Source organism: Lepidochelys kempii, chromosome 26 (genome assembly GCF_965140285.1).
Source record: "Lepidochelys kempii isolate rLepKem1 chromosome 26, rLepKem1.hap1, whole genome shotgun sequence".
NCBI classification, from domain to species: domain Eukaryota; kingdom Metazoa; phylum Chordata; order Testudines; family Cheloniidae; genus Lepidochelys; species Lepidochelys kempii.
Genome location: NC_136405.1, coordinates 2,538,126 through 2,552,294, shown reverse-complemented (window position 1 = coordinate 2,552,294; position 14,169 = coordinate 2,538,126). Strand labels below are relative to the sequence as shown.

General features: G+C 53.2%; 1 protein-coding gene across 2 annotated transcripts in view; it reads left to right on the top strand.

The window, feature by feature from the left end:
- Window positions 1-14,169, top strand: part of ADGRA2 (adhesion G protein-coupled receptor A2) — a 104,568-nt gene that overhangs the window by 33,757 nt on the left and 56,642 nt on the right. The window contains exon 2 of one of the 2 annotated variants that reach the window (XM_073325421.2): window positions 12,362-12,433. The exons of the other annotated variant lie outside the window; for it this stretch is intronic. Coding sequence (XP_073181522.2) covers window positions 12,362-12,433 — 72 coding nt within the window. The remainder of the gene's footprint in view (window positions 1-12,361; window positions 12,434-14,169) is intronic. 2 annotated transcript variants of the gene reach the window in all.

The following is a 14,169-nucleotide window of genomic DNA, read 5'->3' as shown; positions in this document are numbered from 1 at the left end:
TTGTCCCTAGCAGAGGCTAGTCCACAACACACAACCATGGAAGGACTGGGAGTGTCTGGGGCTGGGAGGGGGGATGGAAATAGTCGGGTGGCGGGTCAGTGTTGAAATAACAAAGGGGCTGCAGGTCGGTTAGCATGAGAGTGACTGGGTAAGGGCAGGACTGGACTAGCAGGAAGTGCTGGTGATGAGGACTGAGGTACCTCGGTGGAGCTGGGGGGTGAGGCCCTGGCTTGAAATAGCAGGGGAGAATGCAGGTGAGGTTTGAGGAGCATCAGCACAGTTCAGTGGAGTGCTGGGGGGGAGCCGAGGGGCTGCGGGTGGGGAGTGAGGTGTGATGGCATAGCTGAGGTTGTGGAGGGCAGGACAGGAATAGCGGCGGGGCTGCGGGTCTGAGTTGGAGAGCGCCAGCACTTGATAGCACTGTCTTGCTGTAGTTCTCTGAGTTCCTTCCCTTTCACAGGCACTCCGCTCCCCCCAGGTCATTAAGAGCAATCGCTGGATGAGGAGAGTGGGGATTTTACCAGCTTGTAAGGGCAGTCCCACAGCAGTCAGAGGCTTGTGAGTCTCTGTTCGGTTGTGGCGCTCTGCAGACCACTGGCTGGTGAGCAGAAGAGGGCTGGGCTGGAATCTGCTCTGTGTTCCAGAGGGTACGTGATGGTCTGGGCAGGCCGAGGAACCTGCCCTCTGTGGGAGCCGATGCTTTCCTCAGGGCACGTTTCCTACGGACACATGGTGCTAGTTTGAAGGTGCTATTCGCCACCAGCCGCTGGGGCTCGTGGAAGTAGATGCAGACTGTGCCCTCCAGCTGGGATCCCTGGCAATCCCAAGTACATTTCCGCTGTGATTACATAGGATCCGCATGCTTGGGGTTCTGTGTGTGAGCGTTTCTCCTTTCGGTTGCTCCTAGCACATTGGAAGCAAAATGCTATAGCTGAGAAATAACCAGACTCCCACTGGAAATACACACTGTGACTGGCTGAGCTGCATTGCCATGGGCCAGTCGGCGCAGGGCTGACCTGACATAGGAAGTTGTGACTCTTGCATGCATATGTAATTCTGCACAAGGCTTCTTCTGCCTTGGTCCCTGCTTTAGAAGGAAACCTCCTTAGATCCTATTGTTAGGGACAGAAGGTGGGGTAAGGAGAGGGAACCCCCTCAGATAAGAATTGAGTTGGGTTGTGAAAGCAGCTGCTGTTGGAATTAAAATCTCCTGGAATAATCTAGACCTGGGACCCTTGAGTCCTAGAGACACTTTTCTATGAGGCATAAGTGCAAACCATCGGCAGATGTTTGTCACAGTGGCTGGTTCTGGACAGGGGCCTGTCTTTTAATAAGTGGTCAGTTTCAAACCGTTCCAGTTGACGTTGCCTTTCGCTGAGCATTGCTGGAGTGTTTGCTCAGGGCTGGTCAGAGTTTGGGTTCGTAGATCTTCTGCTGGGGGAGACAGACGCTTTGGCAGACCGGTGGGCAGGGGGAATCCTCAGGTGGTTAAAGCAGAGGAGCCAGATGCCAGGCTCTGCAGAGTCTTGGTCCCAGGCCAGGGTAGATGCCGGCTGCCTCTGCAGCTCAGCCTGCCGGAAAGGAGCTGCGCTAGCTGGAGCAAGGCCCCTTTTATAGCCATGGGGTCTGCAGAGCTGGCTGTGCAGCGTGGGCCCTTTGACGAAGGGCAGGGCTCAGCCCAGCGGGTTCGGCTAACTGGAGTCCAGTAAAACCAGAGCTTTCCCTGCGTGTGCATATTTCTGCTGATGACTTTTTGCCTGGGGCCTCTCCAGGGCCGGCACGCCGGGGAGGAAATGGTGAGACGTGGCAGGCCTGGAATCCCAGCCTGCTGCGGTTTCTCAAGCCTTTGACTTGTGGAAGCAATTTGAAGGCTAGCAGGGCTGCTTGTCATTTCCTGTCCCCTCCTCCAGTGGGGTCCCGAGGCTCTTCGGACGCAGCAGTGCCCAGTGGCAGCCCCTCATTAACACAGGATACTGCCCAGCATCTCACTCAGGCCAGCCGCTCCCTAATTGCTTACAAAAGGGAAACGGGTGGGGGGAAGGGGAAGAGTGAGCGGGCGGGTGATGGGCATTGCTGTGGGGTGGGGCAGCTGCTAATTGACTGGGAGTTAGAAGCAGAAAGCTGGCACTGCTCCCATCCTGAGTGATGGCCCCCGGAGGTCTCCTGGCTCCAGCCCCTTGGAGTCCACTGTATGATGTTTGCATTTGGAAACCCTGAGATTCTCCTTCCCTGAGCCTATTTGGGTCTCCTTGTTCTTCAGGGGCTGCTTGTACCCTCGGCAGAGGGGTTTAAATGTATTCATAACTCAGGGTGGCCACTCCAGAGGGAGAGAGAGTCAACTGCAGGGAAATGTCCATGCGTTTAGAAGCTGAGAGCTACGGGGGCCGCTAGAGAAATGCCCAGAGGCTGGCCACGGAGCAGAAAGTCTGACCCGGGAGGGCGGTAATACCACAGGCCAGCATGGGTGGGTGTGTCTGTGTATGAATTGTAATTTGTATTGCAGTAGAGCCTAGAGGCCCCAACCAGTGATTGGGGTCTTATTGTGCTAGGCGCTGTACGAACATATAACGGAACGATGCTCCCTGCCCCAAAAAGCTTCCCATCTAAGTACTTGGTGAGAGGTAACTAAAGCTGCAACAGATGGGGTGGAGCACCAGATAAGAGGGAGACCATTGTGATTGGTATAGCAAGCAGTAGTCAGAGCACACATGCGTACACTTGCAAGAACGGCCATACTGGGTCAGACCAATGGTCCATCTAGCCCAGTATCCTGTCTTCCGACAGTGGCCAATGCAGGTGCTTCAGAGGGAATGAACAGAACAGGGAATCATCAAGTGATCCATCCCGTCGTCCAATTCCAGCTTTTGCTGTTCAGAGGCTAGGGACACCTAGAACATGGGGTTGTATCCCTGGCCATCTTGGCGAATAGCCATTGATGGGCCTATCCTCCAGGAATTTATCTAATTCTTTTTTGACATTCACAACATCCCCTAGCAGTGAGTTCGACAGGTTGATGAAGAACTTCCTTATGTTTGTTTTAAACCTGCTGCTTATTAATTTCACTAGGTGACCCCTGGTTCTCATGTTATATGAAGGAGTAAATAACACTTCCTGGTCACTTTCTCTATACCATTCATGATTTTATAGCTTGTTGTTGACATCCTTTCATCTGCAAGAGACGGTGGGAATTGCAGCCTATGACGTAGATGGTTTGCAATGTCTCATGTGACTGAATAGACCAATCTGAGATTTGTGTGATCTTTGCCAGTTATTACAAATGTATGTTTCTTGGTTGGGAGCTGCTTGCTTCCTATGGGCTCTTTTCTCTTCAAGCTGTAGGAGCCAGCTCCTGTCACGGACTTTGATGCCCTGATGGAGACAATGGCACCAGTTTTTACAATCACTTTCCAAGATTTCCCATCGGTCAGGATCAATTCCAAATTCCTTCATATCTCACTTGCCTGTGTTTATCTAGTGAAGCTTGGGACATCCTGTTGTTTTTGTTCCCTCTGAGAGCTCCCCGTATAGCATGTCCTTGGGTATGCATCCGTCTTCCAACCTACTCAGATCACATCTCTCCGTAGCCATCTTTTTTCCAAGCCAGACAGTCCCAAACTTTTCAATCTTTCCTCATAGGGAAGCTGTTCCATCCCCTTCATCATTTTTGTTGCCCTTCTCTGTACTTTTTCAGATTCCAATAAATCTTTTTTTGAGACAGGACCCCCAGAACTGCATGCCGTATTCGAGGTCTGGGCGTACCATGGGTTTATATAGTGGCAGTATGCTACTTACTGTCTTATTGTCTATCCCTTTCCTAATGGTTCCTAACATTCTGTTCGCTTTTTCAACTGCCTCCTCACATTGACTGGATGTTTTCCAAGAACCATCCACAATGACTCCAAGATCTCTTTCTTGGGTGGTAACAGCTTATTTAGACCCCATCATTTTGTATGTATAGTTGGGATTGTTTTCCAACATGCATTATGTTGCATTTATCAATGTGGAATTTCGTCTGCCATTTTGTTGCCCGGTTAACCAGTTTTGTGACATCCTTTTGTCGCTCTTCAGGGTTAGCTTCGGACTTAACTATCTTGAGTAATTTTGTATTGTGTGCAAATTTTGCCCTCTCACTGTTTACCTCCTTTTCAGATAATTTATGAATATGTTGAACAGCACAGGTCCCAGGACAGATCCCTGGGGGACCCCACTATTTACCTCTCTCCACTGTGAAAGCTGACCATTTATTTCTACCCTTTGTTCCCTGTTTTAACCAGTTGCTGATCCATGAGCGGTCCTTCCCTCTGATCCCATGACAGCTTACTTTGCTGAAGAGCTGTTGGGGAGGAGCCTTGTCAAAGGCTTTCTGAAAGTCCAAGTACACTATATCCACTGGATCACTCTTGTCCACATGTTTGTTGACCCCCTCACATGCTCATGTAGGGGGGGAGTGTGTATATGTCCATATGTATATATGCCTTTCTGGTTGGTTCTGAAATGTTCCCCTCTGTATTTATTTTTCATTTATTTGTTAAGAGGCCTTGCTGGCCAGAAGATAGACTGGTGGGAAGAGAGGCCTTGCTAGTTCCCGACAAACCTCTGCCTAGTAAATGGGCTGGAGAAACCCAAACAAAATCTGGAGACATCCACATACATGCTGGGTTTTCTTAGGGGGAACTAATGGGGCCTTTGCCCTGGTCTCTGCCTCCAGCACACACACAGCAGCCATTCAGCCAAGCTGGAGAAACAGCCTTTATATAAACAGCACCGACTTCAAACATCAATAAGCTCCCCCCCCCCGCCCCCACGCCTTTAGTAACTGAGCCTCTCCAGGGTGCTTTCCCAATCCACAGTGAAGTATTTTTTCCCTTTGCTGTTAAAGCATGTGTGCTCACACGCAGACCAGCTCACTGGGAAAGTACATAGTTTCGTCTTCTGTGTTTCTTTAGTGTGTGGTGGAAACCCTCTAGGCCCGTTACTGATTGCATGTCCGATCCCTGTATTTCTGACAGGCGTAGAGCTACCTTTTAGGAACACAGTCGTCTGCTGTGCCGACGCCAGATGCTTCAGAGGAAGAAACCCTGCAGTCTCACTGATGGGAAAACCTGTCCCAGAGAAGTTTCCTCCTAACCCTCATTAGTTCGCGTAGAATGTGCCTTGTAGCAGGAGGGTTTGTAGCCCTTCCCAGGTTCCTGTTTATGTTTTATACGTATTATGATATTGCTGGATATTCTGTTATTCATATAAATGTCTAGTCCCATTTTGAAGCCTGATAAATTCAGTCTCCATGGCATCCTGTGGCAGTGAGTTCCACAGGATAGCTCTGTGCCGTCTGTAAATGTATTCCTTTTATCATGTTTCAATCTGCTGCCTTTCTGTACCATTGACTGCCCCTCATTCCTGTGTTATGAGACAGGGTAAAGAGGAGTTCCCTGGTTGCTTTCCCTCTGTGAGCATCTCCCTGCCATCTGTGTTCCTAGTCCCACCCTCCCTCACAGCACTTCTTAAATAAGGCTTCCTTTTAGCTCAAATTAGTGTGGCTCCCCCTCTCCCCAGAATCCCTCGTCTGTCCTCCCAAGCCTATGACTGTTGTGGAACTGCCCTTACAGCAAGAGCAGGCCCTTCTCTGCATGTATCAGCAGAGACTCAAAGCGCTTTATGAGCAATAAATGAACTGAACATAAACAACCCTGGGAGGCTGGGGCCCAATCCTAATGAGGGGTGCTGAACGCTATCCTTTCCAGGCACTCGGCACTTTAAGGGCTTGGCGCACAGGTGAGCATTACCTCTAGGTTGCAGATGGGCAAACTGAGGCACAGAGTGGTGAAGTGACTTGCCCAGAACTGTGTAACGAGTGTGTGGCAGAGCTCGGCGTAGACCCCAGGAGCCCTAACTCCCAGCCCCACTGGAGAGCCCTGGGATGGGCAGGCACCGGGGTGGGGCGGAACATGGGCTCTACGCTGGAGCACGTTTCTGGGAGCCTTGTGGCATGGGGTGGAAGGCAGGGAGGGGCCAGGCGCGTTCCAGGAGGGGACCCTCTGAAAGGAGGGAACCGCGATGAAAAACAACCCCATTCTGCTCTTCCCATCTCCCCAGCTTTGGGATGTGGCCAGAGGAAGGAGGGGAAAGGGGCTATAGCTCTGTTACCGCGGTGACAGGAGAGTGGCGTTTCTAGCCCGCGGAGGCTCTGTATGCTCCCATTATCCACTCCCCCAGCAATAACCCTGACCCTGCCTGCTGCTGCCCTGCAGTGCTTTTCCTAAACAGCTAATTGTCCCCCACTTCCTCTGCTGCCCTCCACCTCCTCGACCAGACAGAGCAGGTCCTGCCCCGGCTGTTTCAGCTGCCTGGAAGCCAGCGACCTTGTTCAGGGTTACATAGGATCGGAGTTGGATTCCCAGCATGCATTCTCCACGGTTCTGGGTGCCACAGACCTGCTGTGTGAGGGGAGTGAACGGGGGGAGTTGCTTAAATCTTTCTGGGCTCTGTTTTGCGGGGTGAGGACGTCCACCACTGGAGTGGGAGGGTGAACTCGTTCAAGCCCTTTAGGCACTCGGGTCAGCTCGAGATACTACCGTTAGCCAGTCAGTTTGGCTGCCTCATGCCTGCGTGTGACCGTAACGGAATACATCGGTCTGTTTTATTAGCCCCTCCTCAAAGACAGCTGTCAGTCTGCTAGCTCTGGCCCCCGTTTGGCGCTGCAGAGAGTCGTGCCTCCCCATGGCACGCAGACATCTCTGTGTGGGGCACACCTGGCTGCTGCTGGAGGCAGGGACTCTGTTACGGGAGGCTGATGAATCGTGAAGGATTGTGAGCTCCTTGGGTTGCTGTGTGAAGCATGTAGTGAGCTGAGAAATGCCCAGGGCTTTCTTGTGTGGCCAAGGCCTGAGCTGGTCTGCTCCTGTCCGTGTTCCACATGACAGCTGGGGCAGGAGTTGATGTACAGGAAAAATTAGGTAGGCATCATTGTGGGTAGCCAGTGAGGCTCCTCCAGGACCAAGGCTGGAATGGAGCCTGGGGAGTTGGGAGCAGCCTGGCCGGTGTAGATCTGATGCAGATCCCCACTGATCTGCATGAGCACCCCAAAAACGAGCAGCCCTCCAGTAGTTCCAAGCGAGGAATTTTTTCCCCCTTGCTGTACAGAAGAAATGTCAAATTATTTTGCTTACCTTCTCGAGCAAGTGCAAGACTTGGCTGAAGAATCCCTTCTCGGCTCCCTCCCAAATACAGGCAACCTTTATACTGCGTCAGGTGCAAGCTGTTTGTCTCCAAGCAGCAAGATATTTGTTTACCTTTGTGCTGGGGAACATCCTTCCACTTCCCATGTGTCAAACGTCTTCCCCGCTCCCTTTAACCCCTTCTGCACTGGCCTCCCACCCAAGGGCACTTCCTTGCTTTCCCTGCTCCCAAACGGGTATCCCGTGTTTCTTGTTTGGCCAAGCATCAGCCCTCTAGGAAAAGGACTTGAACTCTGCGTGTTTTGTAGCACACTAGGTGCAGTATTTGCTGTTAGTTTGTGTCCCATGTGTGCTCCGGGCTTCGCAGAAAGCATGGAAAGCATTGTCCTGGCCCGAGAGCACTTAGACAGGGTCTGTGCTAGGCAGCAGGGAGCGCCCAGGGCATGACAAGCCCCTGGAGTACACGAACAGGATTGTGGGGTGACTCCAGTTTGGCATGTGCATGCGTTGGCTTGCTGTTTGGCGATTTCTGTATTGAAGCGGGTTCTCTTGGGGTATTTGGGTGGCCTGCTCCATGATGTGATCTATGTCTCTGGTGGAGTGTCCTTGTCTGATGAAGACGGTTTTATGTGTGATAAAGTGTGTATCCCAGACTTTCTCCTTGGAGCCTGTTCTGGGGTCTCTGAGTGCCTGGCTGTAGATAACCGATTTCTTGGTGTGTTTGGGGGTTACTGGATCTGTGGAGGTAGGAGTGGTGATCTGTGGGTTTCTTGTATATAGTTGTGTGCAGCACCCTTGCTGACGGTGGTGTCTAGGAAGTTGATGCTACTGTCACCTAGTTGTTGATGCTGGTTGTCACCTACCACCCCACACTGGAACCCAAACAGGGTATCCTCTGTTAGACCTGACCAGCTGCGTGTATCCCTCCGGCCTTCGGGGCTGGCTGGCTGGTGTGCTGGAGCAGGCCTAGTTAATGGTGTGAGACCTGACATGCTCCATGCCTGCTGCCCCTCCCAGCCATCAGCCCCCTCTGGTTTTATAGGGTTAGGTTTCCCCCTCTGATGGGCTGCAGATGTCTCAAGCAGCAGCAGGCGAGTCAGGGCTCTGAGAGCCAAGAGGATGCCCGTCTGCATGGGGGGCCTGTGATACCATGTCAGAGAGCCTTTGCCAGAGGGGCAGGGCAGGCCTGTGAGCAGCCTGAGGAGGGCGAAGTGGGGAACACTGCACAGGCCCCCACGTGTGGTGTCCGGCTCAGCAGCTTGTTTCTCGCGGCTATCCTGTGGGGCAGCCCAGCTTCTCCTTGCTGCGGTGCTGGGGCCAGCTGGGAGCGTCCCTCTCCCAGACTGCTCCCCTAGCCACACTCCTTGCTTGATTCCTAATTGCAGCCATCTCACCCAGAAGGAAATTTCCACCTCCTGGACGGTCCGTGGTGGCAGGTTGTGGCTTGAGGCCTCACTATGGGGCTAACAGGGCTGAAGTGTCCTCCTCAGACACTGTAGAGCCATGGTTCTCACCCAGGGGGCACGTGTACCCCTGGGGGTACGCAGAGCTCTTCCAGGGGGTCCATCAACTCAGCTAGGTATTTGCCTAGTTTTACAACAGGCGACATAGAAAGCACTGGGAAAGTCAGGACAAGCTAAAATTTCATACAGACAATGACTGGTTTGTGCAGCTCTGTATACTATACGCTGCAATGTAAGGACAATAGTTATATTCCAATCTATTTATTTTGTAATTATACGGTAAAAAGGAGAAAGTCAGCAATTGTTCAGTAATAGTGAGCTGAGACACCTTTGTCGTTTTATGTCTGATTTTGTAGGCAAGTCGTTTTTAAGGGAGGTCAAACTTGGGGGTAGGCAGGACAAATCAGATTCCTAAAAGGTTGCAGCAGTCTGGAAAGGTTGAGAGCCACAGCCATAGAGCCTCCCCTCTGGGCAGCTTCTGGCCGCTGGGATAGGCAACACGACTGATGAGGTGGGAGATCCAGAGTTTTCACTGGGGGGGCATTCCTTAACCGTCCTTTTCTCCCAACCTGTCATTCCCAGGAGAGCTTGCGACAGAGAGACTTTTCCTCCTGCAGCTTCCTTTCCTTACTGTTGCCTGCAGCAGAGAACAGGGCTGCAAACACCTCGTGCAGCAGCCGCCATCACTGTGCAAAGCCTGAGTTGATCAAGCCATCAGCTGCTACAACTGCTCAGGGTCTCCCTGTTCTCTCTGCTCCAGGCATGTGGGGGGTTCAGGTCCTGCTGGCTTGTGTCTGCCTGTGGTTTCCCAGCTAAGCCTCTCTCCTTTCTCTCCCCCTGCCCCGCTCTCCTATTCCCTCCTGCGGAACAGAGATCTATGCATTGGAAAACACCAGCCCCGTTTCCCTTCCTCCCCAGGGGCTGGTGCAGAGCTGCTGCCTTGGGCCTCTTCTCCAGGCCACTCTGAAAGGTCCCAGCTGATGACATTCTGCTGCTTCCTCTGGAGAGGCCTCTTTGTAGTTATAGGGCTTGCCACACAGAGGGACTGTCTGATTGTGGTGGGTGGAAATCTCGCCCCCATGGGTCTCTTGAAAGGGCGAAGGAGACTGGAGCAGCTGGCGAGGGGAGGGCACCCTCAGTGCTGAGGCAGTTAAAAGCACAGTGGCTGACTGCTGGCTCTTTTGGCAGAAGGCTGCATCTCTAAGTGCTAATTGCCTCGAAAGAGCGTTAATGAGCTGCTAGCTGAATTGGTGGGTGCGTGTTCCTTTCCCCTCCTCTCCTTTCACCCAGGCTGGCTTCCGCTCCTCAGCCTGAGCAGGACCGAGGGCCCCCTTTGTGGTCAGCTAAACTGTTTACTTTGGGATAAAGAGTCGGAGCGGAGCGGCTTGAAAGGGTCTGCCCCTGGGAGCTGCTGGAACCCTGACTTGGAGCCCCGCTCAGGGACAAGCTGAGGGGACAAAGCCGTTACCGCCAAGTGGCTCCCCAACCTGCAGAACACGGCTTTCTGAGCCTTGCGGCCCCCAGGCAGGGAGACAGAGCCAGGGCTGGTATGGGAGTGAGGGAAGTGGGGAGAGGAACAGGGAACAGCTGAGTCCGAGAGCCGTTCCAGTCACCTAGGCAAATTGGTGAGGCTTTTTACCAAACCTTGCACCCCACTTCCTGGACAAGGTTTGGTAAAAAGCCTCACCAATTTGCCTAGGTGACTACAGACCCAAACCCTTGGATCTTAAGAACAATGAACAATCCTCCCAACACTTGCACCCCCCCTTTCCTGGGAAATGTTGGATAAAAAGCCTCACCAATTTGCATAGGTGACCACAGACCCAAACCCTTGGATCTGAGAACAATGAAAAAGCATTCAGTGTTTTACAAGAAGACTTTTAATAAAAAATAGAAGTAAATAGAAATAAAGAAATCCCCCCTGTAAAATCAGGATGGTAGATATCTTACAGGGTAATTAGATTCAAAAACATAGAGAACCCCTCTAGGCAAAACCTTAAGTTACAAAAAAGATACACAGACAGAAATAGTTATTCTATTCAGCACAATTCTTTTCTCAGCCATTTAAAGAAATCATAATCTAACACATACCTAGCTAGATTACTTACTAAAAGTTCTAAGACTCCATTCCTGGTCTATCCCCGGTAAAGACAAGTCTAGCAGCGGCCTGTCAGGAGTGCGAGACATGTAATCTCCAAATTGTGGGGTGTTTCTGAACCGCGTCCAAGGCTGATCCCAGCTTGGGCAGCCTCAGGGCCCTAACCTGTTTCATGGCCCCTTCTACGCTACTTGCTGGAGCGATGTTGTAATTCTCGTAGCAACGGCAGCCGCTGGGATGGCTGTGACCACGGTGATCCGTAGTCAGGTCCTTAGAGCGTCGAGACCGTGGAGGGATTTGTGGGTTCTGAGGGCTGCCAGCAGGGTTGGGGACGAAGGCAGGAAAGTAGGCGAGTAAGGAGTGAGCGGGAGTCTCATGACCAACCCAGCCGGTGGCAGCCCCTCCAGCCAGCGGCGTGTTCCCTGGTCTCCAGGAGCTGCTTGTGGTGGAGGATGCTCATGCACTTGGACAGTCCCAAGCATTGGTTTCCTCTGTTGTTTAATGAGAAGTGTGTGACATGTGGGCTTGGCAGGCTCCCGAGCCTAGTGCCCCTTCCCTGCAACCTCAGGGGACCCCTCAGCCGCCTCCTGACACAGCCAGGCTGCTGCCTCCTGCTCCAGAACACACTGAGGCCCCCATGCCTTCTGTTCAGCCCTAAGCTCCTCTCACGCCAGTGCTCCAATTGCCTTCTCGTTGGCCCCTTTGGGTCCCACCTCACTGCCCTCTGACCCTGCCAGGCCGCAGCTGCTAAGGCCCCCTTCTCGCCCGCCCAATGGCCCTCGCCACATTCCCACTGGCCCCGGGTGTGCGCCTTCACCTGGCCGTTCAGACCCTGCTTCCTATCCTGTGCTCCCCCCATACACCTGTCAGGTAGGGGTCTCCCAGGGGTTGTCAGATGCCATTTCCTATCCCACCCCGACCCACGCTTTATGCTGCCAGCAGGGCCAGCGTCTCCACCCCATGTGTCTCCTCCTTCCACTCCCACCTTCGCCCCCTTCCACACTGCTCCCGTAAGTGGGATAGCCCCCTGGTCCCAGCACACCAGCCCCACTTCCCCATTCAACCCCCTCGGAAAGAGCTGCTGCTTCCCTGCCCCACCGCCTTGCCGGGTGGGAGACAGAGTCTGAATCCCTCTTCGTGCCACTGGCTCACCCCACTGCCTCTCCTCGCCCCACACTAGCTCGCTCTGGCTCACCCCACTGCCTGTCCTCGCCCCCCGCTAGCTCGCTTTGGCTGTCTCATCACACGCAACGCTCCTACACCCCTGCCCCCCCCTTCCCTCAGACTCCTGTCTCCCTGCACGATGGCACTGTTGCCGTTTTGAGGAGCTGGGGCGCTGCTGAGGAGAGCCGCTAACGGGCCGTAACTATTCGTATAGGACTGTGTGAGACAGGAGGTCAGACTAGATGATCGAATGGTCCCTCCTGGCTGTGAACGTGACAAAGCTGTGACGTCTCAGCACGTACGTTGTGGTATCTCCAGTTTGTTCCCCCGCATCTGACTGTGGCTAACGAAGCTGCCCCCTCCGGACCACACACCCAGCCCCAGCCGGTTGTTCAGGCACTTGCTGCTGCTTTACCTCAGGTTGAATAACCCCCCTTTCCCCCTTTCTTTTCCCCCCACAGGCTTTTGAGTAACAACAAGATAACAGCGCTGAAGAATGGCTCTTTCTTCGGACTGCGTGCTCTCGAGAAGCTGTAAGTGCCAGGCGGGCCATTGTGAGCTCTGAGCAGCTCTGGGCTCCTAATGAGGGATTGGGAAATTAGTGACCAAAGCAGAGCAAAAATTAAATGGGCATGGAGGGGGGAAGGGAGATTTTTTTTGCTGCTATGAAGGGAAATGGGGGAGGGGGAACGGCTTGGTGTTGGAGGGGTTTTGGTAACGAAATTAAATACACAGCCCAGTGTAACCTGCTTTTCATTGTTGCTATAAATATGGGGGAAATGGCACTTAGAACTCCACAGCACTGGCTGATGGGAGCATGGGGGAGCAGCTGATGTGTGTCAACAGGTGAGGCATTCGGCCTGTGTCTTCCTCTACGTGAAAATGGGTGCATCTGAGCTTGCCGTGCTATCCCTGGCTTGTTCGGTGTCCTAAAATCACTTTGCCCGGGATGGCTGTGGGGATGATTGGCCGAAGGGCAGAGTCTTTCCTCTCTAGGGTGCTGGTTAAAGCCCAGCCTGTAGACCAAAAATGATCCCCCTATCCCCACGGTGGTGGGCTGTGTGATCCAAGTCGGGAGGGTCTGAGTCCAATTCCCCACGGGCCAGCATTCGCCCTGCAAACTCTAGCACCTCAGTTGGCTCACACTGCCCCTCGGCTCGCAGCCTCAGGCCAAGGAGATGGGGTGTCCCGCTGTCCTCGACGGGCGGTCTCGCCAGGGCAGGTGTGAGGAACATCGGCTGAACTTTTCCAAAGTGTCTAGAGGGTGGCACCCACCTTTGAGATGCCTTGAAGGGGCCGGATTTTCAGAGGCTGGATGCTCAGCACTTACTGAGAATCAGATTCCCTGAAGACTTCTCAAGTTGGGTGCCCAAGGTCACCAAAGGGTGTGCATGTGTGAGGGAGACAGGAAGGAGTGAGGAAGTTTTGTGTTGCTTCTTGGCTGTCAGGCTCTCACCTTCAACCAGCCCAAAATCCCCATGCTCTTACTCAGGACTCCCCCCGGCAGTGTTTGCAGCCCTGCCCTGGGATGTGGAAAATGAACAATTCGGGTGGAGAATGCAGCCGCTCTGGCGCAGCATGGAGGGTGTCAGAAGAAAGAAATGGTCTTGGGGAGTGAAGGGAGAGGTTCTCTCGGGGACTCCAGGAAATGAGTTTCACTTCAGACGCTCATTGGAAAGCCACGTTTGGGCTGGAAGCGTCTGAGGGGGCATTGATTTGTGGGGTCCCATATGAAAAGCGACATTGTCCCTCGAACAAAGTCAGCGTTCTTATCTCTCTGTGAAAGGCATCTCTCTGGTGGGATTTATGGCCCCCATATGGATTTGTAGGTCTGTAGGAGAGGGGTCCGCACACTGAGGGGGTTTTGTTCCCAGACGCTGCCTTTCTGAGGGACTCCTGCATTCCAGCCGTGAATCGGGGTCTCTGGCTTGATGTACTGAGTGACACTGTAAGTGGAGCCTGTGCGCCATGTCCCGGGGGGGAGCTGAGGTTCCCCAGCTGGCTCTGACGAGACAGTAGCTGGTGGAGCTAGACCACAGCGGGGCTGTAAATGGCTGTCCCGTGGATGAGGATCTGCGCCGTGCTCCCCGAGACCTGGACTGAATGCTCTCTGGGGGGGGATGATGGAGATAAAGATGTTGTGTCTCCATCCCTGCTGGGAAGCTGGGCTGCAGCGCCTCTAAAAGGGGAAACAACAAGGCTTGAGTCATCCAATCCCTCGTCCGGAGGAGAAAAGCACTTAGTGATGTCAGGGCCCTCTTTTTACATT